Raw genomic sequence first — 25,969 nt, 5'->3', positions numbered from 1 at the left:
GAGCTGCAGAAGAGGCACCCAAGGTCCTGAGGCAGGTAGCAGGCCTGTGATGGCAGCGAGCTGGAGATCAAGCCACCTGGCAGCGCCCAGACAGCCCAGGTACCTGAGCCACAGACTGCAAAGGCTGCCTGGGAGGAGCTGGCAGCTAAAACTTCTGCTCTGTGCTGCTTCCCACCTCTTTCTCATGTGTGAGGAATACTCCAACTCCAGCTTTTTCTGCTGCTCTGCTGCCTCTAGGACCTGAGTGGGACACTTCCAGACATTCCCCTGAGCTAATCCAATGTTGTTGTTCCCACAGCAGCCCTCTGCTCAGGAGAGCACTGGCGGAGATTTGTGAAGCCCTGGCACTTACCCAGGTGCTCGCTGGAAATGTCTCCTTCCCAATTCATCAATTATCCCAAACACAGGCAGCTGCAGCAACAACCATTAGCTGCTGATGGAGCCATGCTTCAACTGGAGCCAGGATAAACCCCACAGATGACTTCATGTTGGCCACCACATCGTGCTCCGACCGTCCACCCCAACCATGTTTATGTGTTAGAGGGAAAAGAAAGCAGTCAGGTCCAGGCTTACTTGAATTCCTGCCCTGTCAAGATTTCTGCTTGTGGCAGACTGCTGCAGATTAAACCCACATTTCCAATGCTATCCCTTGCTGCACCCCAAAAGCACACAGAACAAGTTCTCTAGGATGGAACCCTTCCAAACAGTCCTGATGCTCAAACTAAATTCAGCAATCTCAAAGTCCTGCAACCTTCAAAGTACAGACACATACTGCACTCCACTTGGTTGGAATACATAGCTCAAGGACAGCTTCTGGAAGGAAGGGATGGAACATGTTGCAAGGCTGTTTCCCCAAGTAATAACAAGCAAGAGGAGCTGCCATTAGCTTGCACCTCCTGCAGCTAATTTATGCTGTAGCTTTCCACACTCATTCGCATTCTGCATTGTCTTCCTGCCCTACGAATTGTCACTTCTGAGTAATTCATAGAATCAAGCAGGTTGGAAGAGACCTCCAAGCTCAGCCAGGCCAACCTATCATCCAGCCCTATCCAGTCAACTAGACCATGGCACTGAGTGCCTCATCCAGTCTTCTCTTGAACACCTCCAGGGACAGCAACTCCACCACCTCCCTGGGCAGCCCATTCCAATGCCAATCACTCTCTCTGACAACAACTTCCTCCTCACATCCAGCCTAGACCTACCCTGGCACAACTTGAGATTGTGTCCCTTTGTTCTATTGCTGGTTGCCTGGGAGAAGAGGCCACCCCCCACCTGGCTACAGCCTCCCTTCAGGTAGTTGTAGACAGTAATAAGATCACCTCTGAGCCTCCTCTTCTCCAGGCTAAACAGGCCCAGCTCCCTCAGCCTCTCCTCATAGGGTTTGTGCTCCAGGCCCCTCACCAGCTTTGTTGCCCTTCTCTGGACACCTTCCAGCACCTCAACATCTCTCTTGAATTGAGGAGCCCAGAACTGGACACAGCACTCAAGGTGTGGCCTGACCAGTGCTGAGTACAGGGGCAGAATAACCTCCCTTGTCCTACTGGCCACACTGTTCCTGATGCAGGCCAGGATGCCATTGGCTCTCTTGGCCACCTGGGCACACTGCTGGCTCATTTTCAGCTTACTATCTATCAGTATCCCCAGGTCCATTTCCTCCTGGCTGCTCTCCAGCCACTCAGTCCCCAGCCTGTATCTCTGCTTGGGGTTGTTGTGGCCAAAGTGCAGAACCCTGCACTTGACTTTATTAAATCTCATCCCATTGGCCTCTGCCCACCCATCCAGCCTGTCCAGGTCCCTCTGCAGGGCTCTCCTATGCTCCAACAGCTCCACACCTGCTCCTAGCTTGGTGTCATCTGCAAACTTACTGATGCTGGACTCAATGCCCTCGTCCAGGTCATCAATAAAGAGATTGAACAGGACTGGGCCCAGCACTGATCCTTGGGGCACACCACTAGTGACAGCTGCCAGCTGGATGTGGCACCATTCACCACCACTCTCTGGGCTCTGCCATCCAGCCAGTTCTTGATCCAGCACAGAGTGAATCTGTCCAAACCATGAGCTGCCAGCTTGACTAGGAGCTTCTTGTGGCAGAAGGTGTCAAAGGCTTTGCTGAATTCCAGGTAGACTACACCCACAGCCTGCCCCACATTCACCAGGCAGGTAACCTGATCATAAAAGGAGATCAGGTTGGTGAGGCAGGACCTGCCCTTCCTAAACCCATGCTGGCTGGGCCTGATCCCTTGGCCATCCTGTAGGTGCTTTGTGATGGCACCCAAGATGACCTGTTCCATGACTTTGCCTGGCACTGAGGTCAGGCTCACAGGTCTGTAGTTTTCTGGCTCCTCCTTGCGACCCTTCTTGTGAATGGGTATCACATTGGCCTAATTGTGTCCTAGAGCCCAGGTGCTCCATCCACCTCACATCCCACTTCCCTGGCAGGAGAGGGCTGGGGCAGTTCAGGACAAGCTGGATTTGTCAAGGCAGACTGCAGGCCAGTGCAGGGTCCCACAGGCCACAGAGTAGCCACACTAGATCGCATTCTCTAGGCTCCATCTCAAGTCCATTTTTGCTGGAAGCACCAGCACAGGCAACAGGGCACAGCAGGTATCCCTCTGCAAGCAGAGCACTGGGCTGTTCAGCTTGGCCAGCTAACAGTGCCAGCACAACAGCTGGCTGTGAGCTGAGCACAGAGCAAGAGTGATAGCTGAGCAGGGCTGACTGGGTGCTGCTGTGCCAGGCTCCAGCTCTCTGCAGCACCTGACAGAGCAGGTAAAGCCTGCCACAGCCACAGGGAGCCATACCTGAGGATTTGGGAAGACAAACACACCCACAGGCAATTCCAGCCAGCTGCAAGCATTTCCTGCAGAGGACCAGGCGGGACGAGGAGCTCCCTAGTTCGACAGCTCCGCAGCTCCAGGGCTGCTGACTCGCCTGTGCCAAGTGGGGCACAGTTCCCATGTGTGGTGCACATTTCTACCCTTGGCTCCAGCTATTTCATGAGATACCACAGCAAGTGATCTGCTGCTGCATGTCTCTCACCAACACTGCAAAGGCTGGAGATGTAGCACTGCAGGGGTGCTTACGCCCCAGGGCAGCTGGGCTCCTGCAGGTAACTGCTCTAGGAACCTCTCAAGCCTTCGAAGAGAAAGGCTAAAGTCCAGCTCTCCCTCCCTTACTCTCAACTGCCCAGCAGAAGCAGCTGGGTTTGCACACTTGGTGCTGCAGTTCCTGCTCAGCACACTACAGAACAAGCATAGCACAAGGGCTGGACCTGGGGCACAGCAGCACACATCCACCCCAGCAGAGTCAGTGCAGGCAGCAGGGCAGCCCTTCCTCGGGTGCAAAATGGTTTCACTCCCTTGGGCCACTCAGTAGCCTCCAAGGGTGCAAACCAGAGCACAACCCTGAAGAGCAGATTTGCAGTCTTCCTACTCCTACAGAAAGTGGGACAGCATCCACCCAACCACCTTCTCTCTGTCATCAGGTGATACAAGAGGAACTGGCACAAAATTATGCCAGGGGAGGATTAGCTTGGGGATCAGGAAAAATTCCTTTGCTGCAAGAGTGGTCAGGGATTTGAACAGTCTGCCCAGGGAGGTGGAGTTCCCATTCCTGAAGATGTTCAAGAAAGCCATGGCACCTGGGGACATGGTTTAATGGCTGTAGCAGTCATAGAATCAGTCAGGGTTGGAAGAGACCACAAGGATCATCTAGTTTCAACCCCCCTGCCATGGGCACCCTACCCTACATCAGGCTGGCCAGAGCCACATCCAGCCTGGCCATAAACACCTCCAGGGATGGGGCCTCAACCACCTCCCTGGGCAACCCATTCCAAGCTCTCCCCACTCTCATGCTGAACAACTTCCTCCTCACATCCAGCCTGAACCTACCCACCTCCAGCTTTGCTCCATTCCCTGATAGCCTGAAAAGTCCCTTCCCAGCTTTTTTTTTAGGCCCCCTTCAGATACTGAAAGGCCACAAGAAGGTCATCTGGGAGCCTCCTCTTCTCCAGCCTGCACAGCCCCAACTCTTTCAGTCTGTGCTCACAGCAGAGCTGCTGCAGCCCTCTGACTAACCCAGTGGCCCTTCTCTGGACACACTCCAGCACATCCACATTGTCTTAGGTTGAATGTTGGACCTCATAATCTTGGAGGCCTTTTCCAACCCAAACAACTCCACAATTCTCACATCTCCATCCTCCTTCCTACCATTCAGCACCACTTAAGCCTAAACCTCTGGGTCACAACCCACAGGGCACTGCATCAAACCAGCCCCCCGCCTCCAGGCAGCTTTCAGTTGGCAAGGGATGTCAGGACACTTACCCCAGAAAGACCAAATCACCAGAGTCACTGTGGGGACAACATCTGCATGCTCTTCACTGTGCATTTTACACAGGGTAGTGCAGAGGTTCACATTCACTGGCATGCCAGAAACTTTGACCATTTCTCAGCCTGTGTGAGCTTTCTATTTCCCTTCATTGCATGTAAGCCTGCCTGGATTTATACTTCTGCCTTTCTGGCTCATCCCACTGGAAGAAATCACCAGGTTGCTTGGTTAGGCTATAAAAAAAAGCAGCTTTCCTGAGGTGATATCAAACCCAAGTAATGCACATCCCATGGCAAAATCTCTTCGAGCTGCAGCACTGGCGAGGCCAAACCCGGGGGTAATGTAGCTGCATTCAGGAGCAGACAGCAGCCACACCACAGCATCAAGTCTTGTTTTTGTTTAAACAACAAAACCAAAACACCTCTGGCTTTGATGTCTAAGTGCTTTTGGCCTGCAACAGAGAAACTCACCATGGCTTAGGAATGTTCTATGTGAAAATTGCCCTCAATTGCATTTACGTAAACCAGGGGAAACAAGGTCAGGGGAGTTATTCCCACAGCTCACTTTCAAACCCTTCCTCCTCTGTGAAGCTACTCCCTTGAAAACATGGCTTGCATAGTCCCCTATTTGAATGGTGATTTCCTTGAAAGGGGCTTTAATTAAAGACATCAGTCTGGCACTGTTTCTGTGCCACAAGGTCTCCCCAGATTTGGTGCATCTGGGCTAGCTGTGGAAAGGTGATCATGATCAGAGAACTGTTTTGGTTGGAAGAGACTTCCAAGATGAAATCCAGCCTTCAACTCAACACCACCTTGGCATTAAAACATGTTCTCAAGTGCCATGGACACATCTTTCTTCAACACCTCTAGGGATGGGGACTCCACTACCTCCCTGGGCAGCCTGCACCAATCCCTGACCACTCTTGCAGCAAAGAAATTGTTCCTCCTCTCCAACCTAACTCTCCCCGGCAAAATTTCAGGCCATTGCTTGTCCTCCTATCACCTGATACTGGAGAGAAGAGCCCAACCCCCTCCTCACTCCAACCTCCTTTCAGGGAGCTGTAGAAAGCAATGAGGTCTCCCCTCAGCCTCTTCTTCTCCAGACAAAACACCACCAGTTCTCTCAGCTGCTCCTCACCAGTCCTGTTCTCCAGACCCTTCACCGGCTTTGCTGGCCTCCTCTGGACCTGCTCCAGCACCTCAGTGATGTTCATTACTTCACTGATCACAGCTTTGCACCTTACAAAACAAGGGAATTGGCATTTCCTTTACAGAGAGAGGAAGCAAAGCCTGCACTGAAACGGAATCACTTGCCCAAGACCACCCAGCACATTGGGAGCCAAAGCACTTGCAGCATGTCAGCCACACAAGCCCTAATCCCAAGTGGCTCCTGTAATTAATGGTCTGATGAATAAGTGCATAAGTACTGAAGAGCAAAAGTGATTTCCAGCAGGATGAATATTCAGCTACCTGGAAACACAAAGCCCAAGGTCCCTTGACACTGCTACTTCTTGGCAGTTATAGATCAAAAATCAAACTAAATCATTCCAGTTGTTCAGTGACCATCAACTGTGCATCCCAAAAGGGAAGGCACTTTGTCAAGAGGTTTTTCCATTTCCAGCTGTCAGCTCAGCTTCTTTGTCATTTAGGGCACCAGGAAGGGTCTGCCTTGCTGAAGGGCTGCCCTGGGGCCAAAGCAGAGATTTCACATGCAGGTTCTCTCCAGAGTAAAACAGCTGCCAGACCTGGTGCCACTTTCCAGCTCCACTGGACACCAGGGGCTTGTGTTGCTATCACCAACACCTTCCACTTCTCCAAAAGGCTGGGCCAGGCCTAGGAGGAAGGCAGGAGGGCTCTGCAAGAGCTCACTTTTGAGTGAGGAGCTAGGAAGGAAGGCTGCCTGCAGACTGAGGCCAGGAACTCACTTCACACCTTTCAAAACAGGCCTGTCACAGTGGACACAGCATCCTCTGACCCTTCTTCTCACAGCAGGTCCCTGCAGGAATACATCACACATCAGCCTTACAACTGAACAGCACAGCACCCTCAGGCTCCCAATCACATGCTCCCCAAAGATACTTAGCACCTCCTACCCCAAAAGGTGCCCAGAGGATTGACCAGCACCAAGAATGGCCACAGGTTGGACTAAACAACCCTAAAGGTCTCTTCTGACCAACACAATTTTATGCCCTTCTAAAAAGCAGGCTGAAGGCTCAGAAATCCTCATGACTAAGCAACCTCTGAAGACAGATTTGAGGGGGCAGAGGGAGAAGAGGAAAAAAAAACAACCAAACAACCTCACAAATTAGGTCAAATGCCTCTGGAAAATGCCAATTACTTTCTATATAGAGGATCACACTCAGATGCCATTTAATCTCAGCTTGCTGTTGTCAGATATTAGCTGAAATCCCCTGCTCTGCTTCAGTTGCCATATTCAAGTGCCATGTATTCAATATTAATGAGAGAGATGAAACAGAATGAGTCTAGCTTGGCATTTTCTGTGATAAAAGATACTTTGTGGCAGAAAAAGAATTCATTTAAAAGCATTCAGGATTTTTTTTCCTGCCTTGGAAGTGACATACAATAGATAGAAATTAAACTAAAGAGTTCTCAAATGCAATTAAAAATCTCAAGCTTCTGATTCTAGAAGCTACCAAAGGCATAAGAACCAAGTTGATTCTTGGTTCTTTGGTTAAAAACAAGGTGAGTTACTTGGCCACAACTAGGGAAAGATGACACAGGACTACATTTGCTACATCTTTGTGCTTACAGAGGCAAAAAAATGTCAGAGTGCAGAACTCTGTGGCTGACTCAAGGAGGAAAAGGTACAATGGGACCTGCCATGGCTCAAGCTGGACATGAAACAGCTTTGGAGGAAGGAAAAAGCCAGACAGGGGACGTATGTGGCAGTGAAGTGATGTGATTTACCAACAGAGCAAGTCAGCAGACGACCCAGCAAAATCCCTGCTCCTCTTGGGGTCTTGACATGAAGATTTGAGGACTGTGCATATGTTCAGTCCCAGATGGCTGTGCTAAGCCTTGTAATCACTGCTAGCAACATACCTGCTCACAGGATGATGACCTAATCTTTTAACCATAAAAGCTGAGGGTGAGTTATTTAATTCTGAGAACATCAGTCTTGATACCTCAAGCCAGCAACAAAACCAAGCCACCAAAGGGATATCATTAGCCATGCTGCTTTCAAAGTTCATTCTGCAGAAAGTCAGTTCTGTCAATGACAACAAAACAAGGCAAGAGGGAAAAGGAAAACACTTAATCCTGTGAAGAAACAAGAAAAGGAAAAATCCAACTACATGTATGCACAACCTCTTTGTAGGAAGTAAGTGTGCAGGGTTGCCAACACGCACCAGGAGGATGTGGAGTTATCCACAGCAGCACACAGAGATGCCAAGAAAAGTGCCTGTGATAACCACACACTTTCACCTTTCCAGCTTGCAAATTTCTTTATTTCCAAGCTAAGCTGCTGCCTGTCAAATTTCTGTCCTGGAAAAAAGCAAGGCAGGACTGTCACCCTGCTAGTCACTCATCTGAAAGCTGCCAAAAGCTCACAGGCTGACTCAGACTGGGAGGAGATGGGGTTTCACATCGAGTGAAAGGAGATGATTTGTGTGCTTCAAAACACAGAGATTGGGCTGTGGCTACAAGTGGGACCTCTATCTGAAAGAAGAGCAGCAGGCTTCCAGATGGATCTTTGCTGCAGTTTGTGTTTTCCTACTTTCACTGTTACTATGCTGCCCCATAGGAGGGGGAAACAAGTTTGTGCTGTCACTGAACAATCCAAGCCCTCTACCAAATCTGCTCCTCTCCCATCTTCATTTTCTTTACAGAGAAAACCAGAGCCTGCCACCACCAGACTGTCAGAAACCTAATTCAGGCCACCTTAATGTGCTTAAGCAAAGCATTTTGCATGCTCAGTGCACCCAACCTGCCTGGCCAATGCTTCCACAGCACATTGCATGTTCCTCTCAACTCCCAGTGAAACATCCAGACTCTGCAGAACACCTCCAGCTCCACAGACAGCCCCAAACAGCCCTGCAAGTCATTCACAAACATCCCTTTCAGGATTCAAAACACTATTTCTGCCCTTCCACTTGCATCACATTGAGAGGTTATTTGTGATTCCTGAATGAAACACACAGGAGTTCCCAAAACGAGTCACAGGAATGGGTTCTCAGAAGCTGCTGGCAAAGCAGCAACATCTGTGGCAAACCCAAAACGTTTCCAAGACAAGCCTTTGTCTCTTAGCTTGTGCCAAATACTCATGGCCAGTGATGGCAAAGCAAGAACTCACAATTACAGTACCTCAACAATGTATTTCCAGCAGCTAGATCCCAGATGAAAATAAACCTGGGATGCAGAAACTGTAACAGAAAACTCAATTAGAGAATAGATCTAAAAAGAGCTACAGGATGAGGTGGAACAAAACAAACACAAAAGGCACAAACCCTAGTGGTAGTCTGCTCTTGGCCATCACCTTATGTGGGATGCTACTAAAGAAAACAAAATGCCTGAGCCTGCAAGAAAAAATATTCAACTCTTCCATATTTTCAGCAACTTCAAAAGCTCTAATTGCAAGTCCAGACCCTAAAGCTACTCGGCCACTTCTCTAAACATAGGCTCAGCTGGGATTTTTTAAGTAAGGAGTCCCAAAGATAGCTCAAGACTTATGAATTGCAGAGCTCAGTAATGTAACTGTCCAAGTGCAATGGCCAAGAGCAGCTTCTGGACTCCAGCTCATGCCAACGGTGGGTATCACGCGTATCGGATGAGCAGAATGCAGCCAGGCAGAGAAAGCTTGCAAAGGGCTGGGCATCCCCAGTGGAAAAACACAGGGAGCTTCTCCTCTGTCCCATGGTTCTTTCTCTACTGCCTCCTGCAAGAAGATGAGGGAATGGATTGAAACTGGAGGAGGGGAGATTGAGAAGACACTCTTAGGAAGACACTCTTGACAGCGAGGGTCAGGGAGACACTGGAACAGGTTGCCCGAGAAGGTTGTGGATGCCTCCTCCCTGGAAGTGTTCAAGGCCAGGCTGGATGAGGTCTTGAGCACCCTAGGCTAGTGGGAGGTGTCCCTGCCCATGGCAGGGGGCTGCAACTGGATGATCTTTAAGGTCCCTCTCAAACCAAACCATTCTGTGCATCTATGAAGGCCAAGTGGGTCCTGCCTACACTCATGTTAATCACACCTGCCCAAGCTGTGGACACAAACAGCTCTGGGGACTTCTCAAAGTCCTGGCCCACACATCTGAACCAGGCACCACAGCGTAGAAGGGGAAGGGCATCAGGAGCAGCCAAGAGCAAGCATCCTCTTATTCCCATCTCACTGAATGCACCCCACAGCAGCATGCAAACAGGAGAAAAAACCTGGGAGGTAGATTTGTGCCAGTGCTGCTCTCAGCTAAGACAGGAGGACCCCAAACCTGCTCTTCTGACTCTGGTCTGGAGCATTCTCAGCAGCGTTAACGCTGAGTGCTGCCAGCACTGGGGTGTTTGTCCGAGCCATCACTGCACATCACTCGTGACAGCAGGCTGCAGAGCTGATCACGGAGCTGGAAGCAAAGGCAGCTAGAGTGCATATCTAAAAAAAGCTTCAGCTACTACTGTGGGGTCTTTCTGGCTTCTTCTTAAACCACCTGGGTGCTCCCAACCTGAAACTGCTTCACTGTCTTTCCTACAAGACTCACTGCAGCTTATGGGACTGAAGCTTAGAGCTAGATCAAGCCAGCAAAGAGGCTGGACAAGGCACAACACTTGCCAGGCCAACAGAAGACCCCATCCCCTAGGCATGTCTGCTGCAAAGCACACCCCGAGCTTGGAGCAGCCTCATGCCCAGCCTCCTGCATTACCTCGAGAGGAAGAGGCACACCAAGGGCACAAAAGAAATGACAACCCTCAAGTGGCTCCAGAGTGGGCAGCCAGCCAGCAAAGCCATCTCTCAGGGGCTGCAGGGGTGGGAAGGGGAAGTATAAACCATGCCTCAGCTCTGAGTAAATATTTTACCTCTCAGATTCATGCTGCTTACTTAATCAATCCCCATCGTTATTTCAGAGGCCCTACCAGACACTGAAATTGATTCCCCATGACCTCATCTACACAAAATAAAGATTTTCCAAGTCTCACCACCAGATCCTGAGTTCAGGTCAGCTCACTTCATGCTGGAAAAGCCAGAGGTCCTGTGCTCAGGATGGGCTGGCCACATAACCAGCCTCACAACCAAGGCAAGGAGGTGGCAGGTTCCCATCATTGTTAGCATGGAGGGGAGCAAGAAGAATTGTCTGAAGGAATTTCCTACTGCAAACAAGGCACCGAGGTGTGTAAAGGAAACAAAGAACTCACAAACTAAACTACAGCCCTGTGTGCACCGCCCAGGGCTGTTTCCCTGGCACAGCAGCTGAGCCAGCCTAGGCACAAAAAGCCACACTATGCAGCTGAAAGCAAGCAGTAAGTCAAACCTATGGCCCTGGCCATCCCAGCAGAGCCAGTGCTGCCACCCAAGCCCACAACGTGGCCACATTCATCAGATGGAGAGTCTGAAACTCTGTCATGCTCCTAGGAATATACCTGATAGCAGAGACAGCTCGGTCTTAGGAATCACAGAATCATCAAGATTGGAGAAGATCTCTAAGACCATCAAGGCCAACCTCCTACTCAGCACGTCCATGATCACTGGAGATCACATCCCCAAGTGCCAGATCTGCTCACTTTTTCAACACCTCCAGGGATGGGGACTCCACCACCTCCCTGGGCAGCCTGTTTCAATGCCTGACCACTCTTGCAGGAAAGGAATTTTTCCTGATATCCAACCTGGTGCAGCTTGAGGCCATCTCCTCTTGTCATCTTGTTACTTAGGAGAAGAAGCCAACCACCCTCACTCCAACTTCTTTACAGGTAACTTTAGGGAACTATAATGTCTCCTCTCAGCCTCTTCTTCAGGCTAAGCAATCCCAGCTCCCTCAGCCTCAGAGTAGCCAGGACACTGCTATCCTGTGCCTGGAACATGCCATTCACTCCCTGGGTCCAGCCCCAACCCGCTTCCTCCCTCAACCTCTCTCTGCTCTTTGCTTGCAATAGCTCTTTTCCCACTCAGCTGTACCCTTGCCAGTAGAGGCTCAGCTAACAGGAGCACAGACACACTCTCAGAGGCAAGGGTGTATCCCCTTTCTCAGTGCCCATCTCCTTGTCTAAAATCAGAGGCAAGGGTGTATCCCCTTTCTCAGTGCCCATCTCCTTGTCTAAAATCAGTGGTCATAGTGGCCCTGCTCCACCCACTGACACATGTAGATGTGGCTTCCAAAGGCACGGCCCTGCAGCTCTTGCTGAGTCCAGTGGGTACCGACAGATCTGCTGCTTGGAGACAAAGCACATCAAGCCCTCAGCTCCATCAGCCCCCCTCTACCTTCTTGTCTCCCATTCCATCCCCTCCATGGAAACTGCCAGTCTCTCATGATCAAGTATTTTTAACACAGATGGGAGAAGACACTGTGCTGTTTTAATCTCTCAGAGGACATTTTCCATGGTTCCCATGTAAAATTTGTATCCCATCTTCATTTCCCATCAGTTTGTTTGGCTCAGAAAGGAGTACACATTAGTGTACACACCTAGCAAACATCAGTTTTGTTTCTTTAACTAGCTCAAGCTTTGATTCTGCAAACTTAGGACAAAGAAAAGTAGAGAGGCCAGAACCCTCCCTCCACGCTCTCAACTACCGAGAAACCACCCAGCAGTGGTCAAGATTCTGTGCATTGCATGATTCTAAGAAGCTGGGAATGAAGTCTGGAGGAGGAAGGGAGTGCCCTATCTAGCACATCTCAACAGTTTCCAGACTGCGAGTGGCTTATCTGAGCCCACATGACCGTAGGCATCCTTCCAGCCCGATGTATAGGTTCAAGCATATGCATGGCTTTCATCAGCTGAGAGGTCCCGTGGCAGCTGCCAGCGCTGTGCTTATGCATGCCTTTACATTTGCATACCATGCTCAGGCTCTCTTAAGTCAAACGAAATTAGAGGTAGTGCATTACACATGTGCTTTCACATCTGTGGGATCAGGGCCTGAAAACGAAAAGCCACCCAGCCCACCACAACACACCCTGCTCTGCCACAATTAAACACAGACACTTCAGAGCTGCTCACTCTTTTCTATGCATGCTTTTACAATTAACATAATGTCATATCCTGCCAGGACCTAAGAGGTTGTGACTCAGGAATGTTATCATAGTTTTGAGTCCAACTGACTGGCTTTTCGTTCCATTCCTTTTCTTTCCTCCTGCCTTTCATTCTACTCCCGTGCTCCCTCTAACAAGGGAACAACTCAGGGCTCTCCTAAGATTCTCTTGAAAGCTTGATAAGCAAACGTTCATCAACCTTCCTTGCTCTACTGTTTAATTAACTACCTCTCCACCCCCCCAGCCACACGGGAGCAGCATGCAAAGTGGGAGTAGAGGGGATTAGATAAGAAGGTATCAGAGACAAAACGCCCCCAACATCTATCGAATGCCAGCCCACCAGCCTTTCTTCTCTTATCACCTCAAGATAAAACAGCTCTCACCTCCAAAATGCACCAATTCTGGAAATTGGTTCTGGTGGGTCTGCTGCTAAGGAGGGAGCCGAGTGTCCTCATCCCCCCCTTCCTGCTGGCACATGCTTCTCACAACGAGGGATGCTCCGTTCTGCAACCAAGCCCGCTCAGACTGAACGCCGTGCCACCGAGACACGAACGGAGTTTAACTGGTACAAAGCCCTCTGTGAATGCTGGTTTGGGATTGCTTGTGGACCAACCAAAACTGTGCGAGGCTGAGCAGTGGCATCAGCTCAATGACAGGTAAATAAAGCAGAACACGTACACAAGAACAAAACGCAATCCCGTCTTGCAAGGAGCCACGTTGCTGAGACTATTCGTGTTGTGAAGCTGCCACCCCACACAAAGCAAATCTCTCTGCTTGGCAATACCCTTCAGCCTGCCCTAAAACAAACAGCTAAAGTCCTGATCTCAATACATATTCTCACACCGAAAAACTAACTTCAATTTTCATGCACATTTCAGACCCGAAGATCAAAGGAATCGCTTCAGAAGCAGCTTTACACACAGCTGGTATCATTTACAGGTATTCTGTTGACAAACATCAGCTCTTATTTTGCTCAGAAGCATAACTTCCCCACCTCCAGTAACACCATTAACCTCACCTCCAAACATTTCCTTTGCCACATCATACAACCCTGCAGACCCGTAGGCACAAAACCAAAAGAAACTGTCTCATCCCGCTCACATCTTGAGCGCAGACCATGCTCCTGCTACGAGAAGGAGCCTCATTCAAGCCCCCTGCTCATGGACAACATCTGTTTCACTCGCAAGCACTGGAAAAGTTACTGGGAAGCCGGTCAAACCTCTCTCCCTCCCCCGACCGATACACAAAAGTGCATTCAGGCTGGTCACGGCGAGTTTCATTCACGCTTCTGCAAGCTAGATGCCAGAGAGACTTTGATGGGCTTTCTTTTCTCGGGAGCAGCATCTGTTAGTTTTTCGTGGGCTTGGGGTTTGTTTTCTCTCTCTAAAGAGGAAATCTTTTGTCTCTCCCAACGTGGATGAAAAACCACATCCCCAGAGAAACGATCACGCTGAAGGATGCCAACCACGCGTGCCCCTCGGAAGCCGTTCACGCCGGGACTTTCATGCAGGTACCGATGGCCCGAAGTCTCTCCCCGGGCACTGCGGTCAGTCCCCGAGCTGTCCCCCGGTAGAGACGCAGCCCTCTCGGCTCCTAAACGCTCCCATCCATGGGAAGCGGCGGTGCAGAACACCCGCACCGGTGCAAGTCACCGAGCGGGCCCCAGTCCCGGCAGGGGCAGCCCGGGGAGCACCCGCGGTGTGTCGCCGCTGCCCCGGGCGGCTCCAAGGAAAGGAGTCCGGGAGGAGCTGCCCGCCGCCGGGCCCTGCCCGGCCCCACCGCAACAAAGAGCCACGGCCCCAAACCGAGGTGAAAAAGTTTTACGCGGGCCCCCCACAGCCCCCTCCCGACCCCAGGAAACGGCACAGGCGGAGTCGAGGCGAGCCCACCGGCCCTTGCGTGCCGCATGCCCGCTGCCCTCGGCGGGCACTAGCCCTCTCCGAGCCCCGGCACCGCATCCCCGGCACTGCACCCCTGCACCGCACGCCGCCGTACCGGAGCAATTCAGCCCCAGCACCTCAGCCGTGCCATTGCTTTGCACCCCACCCCGCTGCCCCTGCTCCGCAAGCCCCCGGCGCCTCTCCGCGCCGCCGGACCCACCGCCGGTCTGCCCACGGCCACGGCCATGGCGCTGCAGTCTGTGCGCTCCCGGCCCGCCGCCGCCGCCGCCCGCTCTGCGCTGCCTGCTAGGACTGCAACATGGCCACCCGGCGGGGAGGGCCCATGCGCAATGCAAAGGGGCCGGGCGGCGAGGCGGGACCCCCCCGGCCCTCCCCGGAGCGCGGGCGGGCGGCAGGCACCGCCCCGCCTGGCTCTGGCTCCGCTGCAGCTCGGGGAACCCCGAAAGGAGCCTGGAGCTCCGAGGGAGCTGCGCCAGGACCGCAGGCAGCCCCCGGCAGTAACTGCAGCCCCCCCCCGGGGAGGGGATGCGCTGCTCTGCCCAGTTGGGCTGGGGAAGGGGAGCTGTTGGCCGCTGACACCCGTCCCTTTTGCCTGAAAGGGTCCCTCCCTCTCTCCAGCTCTGGCAGCCCCACGCAATGGGGAACGGATAGGAGCAAATATCTCGCCGCTCCAGGAGCAGGCAGACCTCGCCTGCTCCCTTGCCGAGAGTCACTGAACCGTCTGGGTTGGAAGGGACCTTAAAGATCATCTCGTTCCAAACCCTGCGCCGTGGCCAGGGATATCTCCCACTAGAAGAGATGACCAAGTAAGCAACCACCGAGAGGTCCTCCTGCACCCAGTTTGGTTAAGAAGGAGGATGAGGATTTATCACAGAGATACTCCTGTGTAATGAGACAGAGGGCAAAGCCAGGCGCATTTCTCCTCCTGCTCCTCTGAGCTCCCCTCTCCTCCCACACACACATATTCTGCTATTAAACAAACTGGGAATTCCAACCAACAGCCATAGTGGCCAGTTGCTCTCCCACTCCAGTAATTTCCAGAATGCTGCTCCAGCTGCCACAAAAATTCCCCTTTACCTGAAAAAAAACGGAAATCTTGGGGCTAAATTCAGCACAAGTCTTCAACCAAGACAGCAACAAAGGAAGGACCTGTAACCTTCCTCAAGGCACAACCCCCCAGAAGGCTACCAAACCCCAGAGAACCAGTTCACCAGGCACATGAAGGACACACTGAATTGCAGCTGTATCAGAGCTCGTGAACAGCCATAGAATCCCAACAAGAAAAGCCAAAAGCACCTCCCACAAGTAAATCACTCAGGGTAGTAAGTAACTGAACTTCTACAGTACACTCACCGTTCACACACCCGTCAGCCTGGAGACGTTAACTCTTCACTGCAAAAGCTGTTTCAGTACCACTACAGGAGACACAGGACTGCTTGAAGTTCAAGCCCTTCCTCCATGTTTTGAAGGACTCAGGACACGATGTTTGAGAATGATCACTCACACCTGCTCCCACAGCCCCCAACCTGAACAGCAAGGGGAGAAAGCCCAGGAGCGCTATTTGAGGCTGAGAGTCTGCACCTGGGGCAGCTCCTCACTGGGCACAGCTGCAGCCACTATCAGCAAAATTGCTGCACCAAAAGCCCTCATGGAGGTTCTCCCAGGAGCATTTTGCAAGCGTGGTTGGTGTGGTGCTTTCATTACACTAATGACTTAGGCATTACTAGGGAGGCTGCTGTCTTAGACTTGTGTTCTGGCTCTTGTGGCAAATTCCTCCCACACGCACAGCTCCAGGTGAGGAGGTGCTGAGTGTGCCTGCACTGGGAAATGTGCTCGGACCAGTGCAGCCTCTGGTGGAAACATGACGATCATATCTAAAGAGCTGCCTTCATTACACCTGTGGGTGAGGCAGAGACAGCTTCCCCTTGTCTGAATTAGAGGCATGCTCGATACTCCTGCATCAGCGCAGCTTAAGGGACGCAAAGATCTCCTGTGTTAGCAAAACCCTGATGTGACTCACTGTGTCCTTCCTTGGCCCAAAGCTGGGAGAGCTGTGGCCACGTTCCCTCTGCGATCCTCCTGCATGCCGTCCTTCCTGGGTATAGGCTGTTCATGCTGAAAGAGGAGGGCAGAAAACACATCAACACGACGACAGGTTTGGTGATCTTTCTAGCTCTCAGCTAGCATAGTTCCTTGCATTCCCAGTGTTCACTGTGAAGAAGCAGACCCCTTGCTCCTAGAAGTTTCACAGCTGCTGCTAACAAATGAGTGTCTACACAGAGGGGATTGCCAGTCCCTCTGCAGGAGCTGGTTCTGTTTTTCCGGAGCTGCTTTCCGTCGTTTTACAGATACACCACCCCGATGCTGCAGTCACCTTTTGTGCCATCTGTGGGGCAATCACACGGAGCGAGAAAACAGATAAGCAGCCTCAGAGCTTGGGTGAACTTCACCTCCTGTCTGAAAACAAACACTCCTTAAAGGCAACATCTTCATGCACGACGACACAACAACAACAGGAAGCTACAACGCTAAGTGATGTTTGTTTGGGTTTGTTTTAATGGTCAAGTAATGCCTGACTCTGCCTTCATTTTGTGATGAGCACTACTCTCATAACTTACTGAAATTCCACACAGAATCGAGAGACCTGCTGTGTCCAGAATTCCCGAAGAGGGTGAGCCCAGGACACATTCAGCCATTCTGCAGACTCCTACTCACAATCAAAGTGACCAATCTGCAGACAGGGTAAATCTTAAGGGGAAACAAGAGTCTCTTTAAACCTCTTAGTAGACAATGAAGCAGCTCCAGGTAGCAAGGCTGCCCTCCCACTTGCCTGCATGCAGTGTGACACCCCCTTAATCCCAAAAGGTGATATAGAGCTCAGGCTGTGAGGAGAGAGATGTGCTGGTGTTTGGTCTGGCTCTGAAGCAGCACAAGCTGCTCTTTCGGCAGACCTCTGCTTGTGCTTACGAAAGTTATGAGCAGTCAGAACCAAAGGGTTTCAACCAACCATTCTGTTAATGGGCCTCATCTGAGCTATCAAGCCAGCAGTGACTGCCAGTGAGACCTTCCACTGGGGGAAGCTCAGGGAGGATTCTCCCACCTGAGCAATGCAGAAGCACCAGCAATCTATGGTACTGCAGCAGTCACTCTAGTTACCCGAGTGTGGTTCACTAACCTCCAGAGCAAAGTTTACTGGGTGAGAGCTGACATCTTAGAATGATAGAATCAAGCAGGTTGGAAGAGACCTCCAAGCTCATCCAGTCCAACCTAGCACCCAGCCCTATCCAGTCACCTAGATCATGTCACTAAATGCCTCATTTTAGCCAAAGCCAAGCTCACAGTAAGCAAGACAGTACCTCCCAGGGTATGTAAATGAAAATACTTCATGGAAAGCCTCCTGCCTTAGTCCATTAAACCAAAACACACTTTCATTTGCCACTGTTCTTTAGGTGGAGTTTTTATCTTCACAATCTATCCCCCTCCCTTTTCTGTGACCATAATTATATCTTTATGCTCCATTCATTTAATCTCAAGTGCTTCTGCTGAGAGCATGCTGATATCAAACACATTTCTGACTGCAATTCGGGGCCTATCAGAAGAAGAGGGAGAAAGATACTTACGCCTTGAAGAACTGCACCAAAAGCATGTGCAAAATGATGAGCCATGAGTATTACCCCTCACCCTACCCAGGTGAACACCACTGACTGGATGAAGCCACGCTCTCCTACCATACAGACCGCAGGGAAAACCAAAAGCAAGGTCAGGTGGAGCATCTAGTGCAGTTTTTATTGCTGTGCCCAAGTAACCCAGACTTTGGCTCGCAGGAAGACTTCTGTGATACATCGCCTAAACCGTAACTTTGAGAAACTTCAGTTTCTTTTCTGGGCTGCTCCCACCAGCCCAGAGGTTACAGTTTAGCAGTCCTGCAGTTCCACAGGGCAATTCATCCGGCACAGATAAAGTTCTGTGACAGAAATGAAGGGTTCAGAGGCAGCAATCCGAAGTGTAGTTTGCTTAGCTGAGAGCAATGCTGCTGCACTCATCCACTTTTGGAAGTGTTGCAGGGGATGAACTTTGAAAGTTACCCCCAGATTTTGTTCCCTGAGTGTAAGACAGGAAAACAGCACAATCTCTGCCCTACACTTTCCACCCACCGTTTGCTCCCCATACTCCTTGGGCTGGCACTTGTTTGGGGTATTCAGGGCATATTGCCCACAGGGGCACTGATCTCTTCCAGCCCTCTCTGCTGTAGTGCACACATTTGTGCTAACAGAATTAGCAGCACAGAACAACCTCAGATCCACACTCCAGCAACCTGTGGTCAGCCTACCTGAGCCACACAGTGAACACAGAGATGATAGGAGATCTAATTTGACTTCAGGCACTCCTGGTACAAGCCCACACAGTTACCCTGAACCACAGCACATTCGTGTGTCTTTATGGCCATTTTCCTCAAGTCACAGTGCAGTTCAGCCTGGAAAATACTTCTGGGGATGGTCTAGTCCAGCTCCTGCTCAGGAGGGGTCACACAAAGCAGGACTGCAGCCAGAGGAGCTTTGAATATCCTGGAAGATGGAGATCATGAGCTCTCCAGGCAACCTGCTCCAGTCCTTCACCACCCTCACTGCTGAAGAGTTTTTCCTTACAGACAATGTGTGCTCATCATCTCTGTTCTGTTCCCAGCCATGATTGGATATTGCTGCAGGAGTGGTCAGAGATTGGAACAGGCTGCCCAGGGAGGTGGTGGAGTCCCCATCCCTGGAGGTGTTCAAGAAACCTGTGGATATGATGCTTTGGGACACGGTTTAATTTTCTGAGGTTGATGGTTGGACTCCGTGATCTTAGAGCACTTTTCCAACCTAAACAATTCTGTGCTTCTGTGATGAGTGACAAAGTGGTCTTTGCCACCGAATTAGCCTGGCCCTTCTCGGTGCACTCGCAAGACCTCTCCAGCCCTCCTATCCCGCTTCCCTCTTACACTGCCTCCGCTTCTCGCCTCTGCCGCCCCAGCCGCGCAGCTCCGCGGACTGACGCTCCGGGCAAAGGCAACCGGGGGGTGGAGGCCCGGCCGCGAAGGAGGAGGAGGAGGAGGCGGAGGGGCCTGGCTCGGCAGGAGGCGGGTTCCCGCCGCGCACCTGGGTGCAGCGCAAACACCGACGTGCAGCACCGAGCACCGAGGCGGAGCACCGAGAGCCGGCTGGCTCCGAGCATGGCGCGGGAGCTGAGCCAGGAGGCCGTGCTGGACTTCCTCTGGGCAGCCGGGGGCCGAGCGCCCAACGCGGCGCTGCTCCGCCACTTCCAGCGCTTCCTCCGCGACCCGGCGCTGACGGAACAGCAGCGGCAGGAGCGCCGCGAGTACTTCAAGAGCCTCGTCAATTCCCTGGCCACCGTCCGGCCCGCCGCCGCCCCCGGCGCCTCCAAGGACATCGTCCTTCGACGCAGGTACCGCGACCTCCTCGATGAGGAGCTGCCGCCGCCGGAGGAGGAGCAGGAGCAGCAGGAGGAAGAGCAGGACCCGCCGCCGCCGCCGCCCCAGCGCGACCCCGACCGGCGGCGCGGCCCCTCCGGGGAGGCGGCGGCGGAGAAGCGGCGGCCCGGTGGAGGGCAGCCTCCGGGGGCCGCTGTCGCGGGGGGCTGCTCTGCCCGGGGACGCGGCGGACCCTGCTGCGAGTGCCGCCGGGCGCTACGCGCTGCCGCCGCTGCCCCGCGGTGCCCTGGGGCGCCGACCCCCGCCGTGCCGCCGCACTCCCGCCCCCAGCCGCCGCCCCCTGCTCAGCCGCCCCCGTACCGGACACGGCCGCTGTCCTCTGGCCCCTGGGTTCTGCATCCCGACGGACCACCGTGCTATCGGCCCCCGACACTGCCGTCTGGTTCTGGGGAGTTAATCCCCGTCGAGCCGCCCCCGTGCCGATTGCCGCCGCCGCCTCCCGCCGGGCCGCCCCCATACCAGACCCCCCAGCCGCCCTTGGTTATACCACGCCAGCCCCGGTCCCCACCACTGCTTCCAGCCGGGTCAGGGTCAGCCTCAGCGCCGTTCGAGTCCCTGCCGCCTAGAAAGCCACCGCCTACCCAGTCCGTGCCACTGCCACCGGGACCCGGGGTGCTGCCTCCTGCCGGGACGTCCCTGCCTAAGCCGCCCCCACCCTCAGGTGGGCCAGGGGAGCAGCCCACCACCCGGCCACCCCAGTCCCCACTACTGCCACGGGACCCCAGGGTACTATCCCCCACCAGGCCACCCCCATCCCGGTCCCTACAGCCACCCCTCGCTGAGCCGCCTCCATTCCGGTCCCGGCCGCTGCTGTCCGCCCCGGGGGTGCTACCCCTGTCCCGGTCCCTGCAGACACTACCCTCCAGCTCCTCTCCACTCCCACCGCTGTTCCCAGGCCCAGATGTTCTGCCCTCCAGACTGCCCCCGTCACAGTCCAGGTCCCTGCAGCAGCTCCCCACCAGGCCATCCCCATCCCTGCCGAGGGGATCCAAGGTGTCGACCCTCAAAGGACCAACTCAATCTCAGTCCGTGCTGCTGTACCCACACCAGCCCCTGCCACTGCTGTCAGGTGCTGAGGATCTGTCTCCCACCAGGCCACCCTCATCTCAGTCCTCCATCCAGCTATCCCTGCCCCAGTCCCTGCAGTCACTTTCTGCCAGGCCACCCCCATCCCAGTCCTTGCTGCCAGCACAGGGCCCTGCAAAGCCCCAACCGCCAGAGAGCAGCGCCGCAGCACCGCTGCCTGTTTTCAGGAGCATCAGGTGCCAGCTTGCTCTCTCGGAGGTGCAGAGCATCCCCCCTTCGCCGCCAGACCTCAGCAGGCGGCAGCCTCGCACCATGCCCTCCAGGAACTCCCCAAAGACTAGCACCGGCCGGGGGCTGTCAGTGCCACTGGGGCAGCGGGAGCATGCCTGGCTTGTGGCGATGTCAGCGGGGCGCTGGGCTGGGGTGCGGGGACTCTTCCTGGAGGAGCCAGAGCTGGCCCTGCAGCGAGACTTCATGTCGGGCTTCACCGTCCTCCACTGGCTGGCCAAGCACGGCGACGGGCCCGGCCTGCAGGAGCTGGCGGCAGCGGCGCGGCAGGCTGGGCTGGCTCTGGACGTGGATGCGCGCTCGGGCTGTGGCTACACTCCGTTGCACCTGGCTGCCATCCACGGCCACCAGCTCGTCATCAAGGTGCTGGTGCTGCAGCTGGGGTGCCAGGTGCAGATACGGGACAGCAGCGGGCGTCGGCCCTGGGAGTACCTGGACGGCTCCACCTCGGGGGAGATCTGGCAGCTCCTGGAGGCACCCCGAGGCACGATCATGTTCCCCACGCAGCCCCTGGCACACTGCGCGCCCTCCGACAGCAAGGTCTCGCTGTCCGCTGGCAGGGCAGCGCTGCCTGCCTGCCTCAGGCCACAGCACGGCCACCGAAACAGCGGCAAGAGCAACTGAGAGACAGCTCCCTGGCATCCTCTGCCAGCAGAAGTGGGTGCTTGGGGCCATCCTGCAAAAGGAGGCCGAGTGGGCAGAAGAAAAGCTGTGAAACGGATTGAAGGTGTCGAAGGATGTACTTTTAAATTATTCCAATGAACCATTGCCTGAGCCTCTGCTCTCTCTTCCATTTCTTGCTTTTCTACTGGTGGGAGGATGCAACGACTGCTGGAAGCAGGCACAACTCTCGCTGGGCAAGTCCCATGAAACCCACAGGGTTGATGGGTACAGCAAGAGCCACCAGCATTAGTAGGACCATGGGTTTGGGGCTCAGACACAGGGGTGAAGCTCACAGCCCGGCCCCAGTCAGGGGCAGAGTCACTTGCAGTGACAGGTTGTTGTTGGTCCGGGGGTTTGCAAAACACTTGTTTACACCACCTGAATTCTGGGGAGTAGCTGAGAATGCATCCCTCTATAATCCAAATAGATTAAGGATGAGTCCCACTTGGAAAAATGCAGCTGATCAAGGTCCAGCCTTCAGCAAGAGTCCTCGGAGAGTGAGTAGCTGTGGCAGAGGGTGGCAGAGCCCCAAGTCGAGGAGGCTGTAACACTCACCCTGTTCCTCAGCACTCCTTGCCCACCAGCACATGCAAGAAGGAATGCAGCACAGCACCAACACTATCCCCTCTTTCCTGCACTTCCAGTCCCTTTCTTCACACCGCAGGGCTAGGAAGTGGTACCCATGCTGTGGTCAGAGCCCTGTTCCCACACCTGGGGGTAGAAAGTGTCACCACGGGAGTCTGTGCTGGGAAGGAAAGGAGCTGTGCTGTGGTGTGAGTCCCAGGCTTGCAGGGGAAGGCAGTTTCATAACCAGAGCTGCATTTCCCCCAAAGATCTCAGTCCTAAATTGTCTTACAGATGTTTGCATGACGAGAGTGGGTGGGATGGGAGTGCAGGTGAAGAGAAAAGATGCTCAGTGCCATCATTCCTGAGATAAACAACGGGCTGGCTTTAAGGATCTCACTAGATTACACAGGTCCTATAATGTACTCTGCTCTCTGATTTAGCATCAATGAGCTCCTAAACAGTCAAAAATGCATTAGGTTATTCTCACACCTAACCTGCCTCTTCTACAGGTCCTTTGTGAAGACAGGAGGAGGGCTGAGACACATGAGCCAGGGGTACATTGCTGCCTGATTGATGCTCCTGCTACTGGGCAACCCTAGACACAGCCCCAGTGGGTGCCGGTGCTTGTGGCACTAGGGCTGCTGGTTGTCCTCCAGTGGAGGAGGCTGAGGCACTCTGGGGCAGACAGTGCAGGATGTGGGACTGCTCATGTATTTGAGGCATGTGCCTAAATGCCTGCAGTTTCGGGGAGGAACGGGAATCAGGGCAGCAGAACCTGACCCTTGCATAACCTGCGTGCCAGGGAATGCCTCTAGTCCTTGCTCAAGCCCTAATTGAGGGCTCCACTTTGCTTGGGGTTTACTAGAGGGAGGAATTCTTCACCACAGGAGGGAAGTGGCTCTGCTTGACTCTGTGGCCACAAAACCTTGTGTTTCTTTTCCCAGCCTGGTTTTCTGCTTTCACAGGGGAAAGAGCTCAGTAAAACAAGGCGGTGTCCTGTGAATGATCACTGCTCCCTGAGAGGACAACACAAGCTTGAACTTGTAAGAACTTCAGCCCTGAGCCATTGGCGTGGATATGCGGAGGGCCCTCCAGGACTCCCCTATAGAAGAAGGAATCCTCTGTATGGCCCATCCACTGGCCTCCAGTTAGGGGTTATAGCCTAGATCAGGGTCACTAAAGCCTTCCATGAACCTCAGATAGAAGCTCTTACAAGCCAGCTCGTCACAGGGGCTATCAGGGATGCCACTGGAGCCTTTGTGTACAGTGAGCTTCAAAGGAGGAAAACCTACCTGAAAGAAATCTGTGAGTGGAGTAAAGCTGTCTGATGGAAAGCACACTCGTGCTCCACAGCCATCTGCAGCTTCCACAGAAAAAGGTTTTCCCCTTATTATCTCCAGGGTTGTCAGGACACAGAAGGACAATGCTGCCTTGGGATTCTCATTTTACAGCCTTTCCATGGCCTTTCTCCGTGACGCAAATCCATGTAGTACCTCTTAACCCCTGCAGCCCTTGTCTGTCATCTCTTCCAGAGCAGTTTTCTCTCCCTAGTAGTGTTTAGCTCAGCAAACAACTGTGAAATAATTCTGCAACCACCATTTGCTCGACACAGACAAGCTGCTTTCCCCACTTTTTAGATGATGAAGCAACTCTTAGGAAGCTTGAAACTGCAAATAACCTTTTTCCTACTGGATCCAGTGTGCATTCACTTATGTGTAACCCCCTTGGATTGCTTAGTTCTTGAGCTGCTGATAGTGGTAACACTGCACATCTCTTACACCATACCTTTTAAAAGCTTGTGGGAATAACCCCCAGAAAGCCTCATCTTCCAAGTTTTCTGCTGGTGAAACACATAAGAGCCAGGGCAAAACCCAGCTCCAGCCCACTGTGGAAGGCAGGGATGAACCTTTCATCAGCCATGCCTGGAGGAATGCCACTGCCTTAGAGAATCAGGTGTAGTAGGTTTGTCCCCCAGGGACATCCCTGGACACACACATGCAGTCAGAGCATCCTGTTTGCAGAGCACTCCTGACCTCCTTACTACTTACTTGTCAGCCTGCCTGGCCCCTTCCACGCCTGTGCCTGCTGCTGTTTCCTCATTGCAGGTGGACGTGGCTCCTTGCCTCACGCCCAGGCATCTGACTGCACCACCCTGAAACACAGGCCATGGCATGGATTAATGAACAGCAGGACTCTGCCCTCTCCTCTCACTGCTTTGGAAAAGACACCTCCCACTGACAGCAGAGGATGATAAAGTCCACCTCTCCAAAGCTTATCTCTCACCAACTGCTTTGTCCTCTGACAGCTATGTCCTTCAAAGGAGAGGGTGGATTTCCACACAGTAGCCTTTGCCCATCACATACACTCAAGCCTATGAACTTGGTGCAGGTAACCCTGGAAGTCCCCTCCCTTCTCACCACCTCCCTGTTCCTGAGGCAGATGCCTTTGCACCCACTCATTAGACTGCTGGATGAGGAGAGCACAGCAGAGCTGGAGCTTTATCTTTATTCATGTGGCTTCTCTTAAGGTCTTGGTTATATTCCCAAACCGTGGCTCTGGCCTCACACTGCAGCCTTTCCTACCAGAAGCCGTGCAGGTGAGCTGGCAGTCTGATGTGAGTGAAGTCTCTTTGTTAGTCACCAAGTGTCCTTTGCCTGTAGGGTCTCTGTCACTTAAGGCCAACAAGATAGCTTTGAAAACATTGGAGTTTACAAGCCTGGTGTTTAAACCAGCTCGAAGGGGTGAGGCCAGCACTGACGGTGAGTGTGTTAGCCTGAGTCCCATTCTGCGGCAGAGGCGTTCTTTGAAGATAGGAAGCTCCTCCCGCTCAGCAAACCTAAGCTTTCCATCTGAGAGCAGCTTCACCCCAAGTGTACACTGAGCCTCCCAGTGTGAGAGCAGCCAGCTGGCAACAAACTGCTGCGCTGCAGTCTGGGTTTGTCCCCAGCCTCTGGACAAGGACCGAACGCTAGGGCGAAGGGGGAACTTCAGCTCAGACAACCTCGAGAAGCTCTCCTGCAATTCAGAGTGTTCTTGGGCCAAGCAGATGAGCGAGGCAGCAGCACACTGCTAGCCCAAGCTAAAGGCCAGGCCACCCCTTGTATCACAGCACTTTCTGAAGCACTGACAAACAGAGCTTGTAGAATTAAAACCACAACACATTCAAGAGTCCTTCACACGAAGTGCACTTCTCTCTCCCCCCTCCCCCAACTCTGACGACTTCCAGTTGACTTAAACTGTGAGAAGAATGTCTTGCATGCTTCTGACAAGTAATGAGACAGCCCCAGTTGCTGCTAAAGCCTGTTAAAGCTAGAACTGCTCATGACTACACTTACTGCAAGCAGCACCAGATGGCAGGTCAGCAGGCTGGCTTTTACAAGGGAAAAAAAACAGTTAACTATAGGATTTTCTGCAGTCTAAGTTTCCCCATCAAAATGAGAGCTGTTAGCCCATCAGGGGGAAAAAAAATTCTCTTTGGAAACCGAGTCCCACTGCAGAGCATTGAAAGCTGAATTCTCAGTTTAGCTG

At 53.1% G+C, this 25,969-nt stretch overlaps 2 protein-coding genes across 6 annotated transcripts in view; one reads left to right on the top strand and one right to left on the bottom strand.

Annotated features, from left to right (window-relative positions):
* Positions 1-15,924, bottom strand: part of SEPTIN11 (septin 11) — a 66,975-nt gene extending 51,051 nt beyond the window's left edge. For 4 of the 5 annotated variants that reach the window (XM_064149725.1, XM_064149727.1, XM_064149724.1 and 1 more), the window contains exon 1: positions 14,609-14,670. In XM_064149725.1, the coding sequence (XP_064005795.1) occupies positions 14,609-14,635 (27 nt within the window). In that variant the 5' untranslated portion in view covers positions 14,636-14,670. Of the gene's footprint in view, positions 1-14,608; positions 14,671-15,762 lie in introns of those variants that run through there. The other variant, XM_064149728.1, reaches the window with a different exon arrangement.
* Positions 15,925-19,568: 3,644 nt separating this feature from the next.
* SOWAHB (sosondowah ankyrin repeat domain family member B) lies at positions 19,569-21,979 on the top strand. Its single transcript, XM_064150399.1, has one exon. The coding sequence runs from the start codon at positions 19,619-19,621 to the stop codon at positions 21,833-21,835; it is 2,217 nt and encodes a 738-aa protein (XP_064006469.1). The 5' UTR covers positions 19,569-19,618; the 3' UTR covers positions 21,836-21,979.
* Positions 21,980-25,969: the final 3,990 nt, after the last annotated feature.

This window comes from Pogoniulus pusillus, chromosome 10 (genome assembly GCF_015220805.1).
Source record: "Pogoniulus pusillus isolate bPogPus1 chromosome 10, bPogPus1.pri, whole genome shotgun sequence".
Taxonomy (NCBI): domain Eukaryota; kingdom Metazoa; phylum Chordata; class Aves; order Piciformes; family Lybiidae; genus Pogoniulus; species Pogoniulus pusillus.
This window is presented reverse-complemented; position numbering and strand designations above follow the sequence as displayed.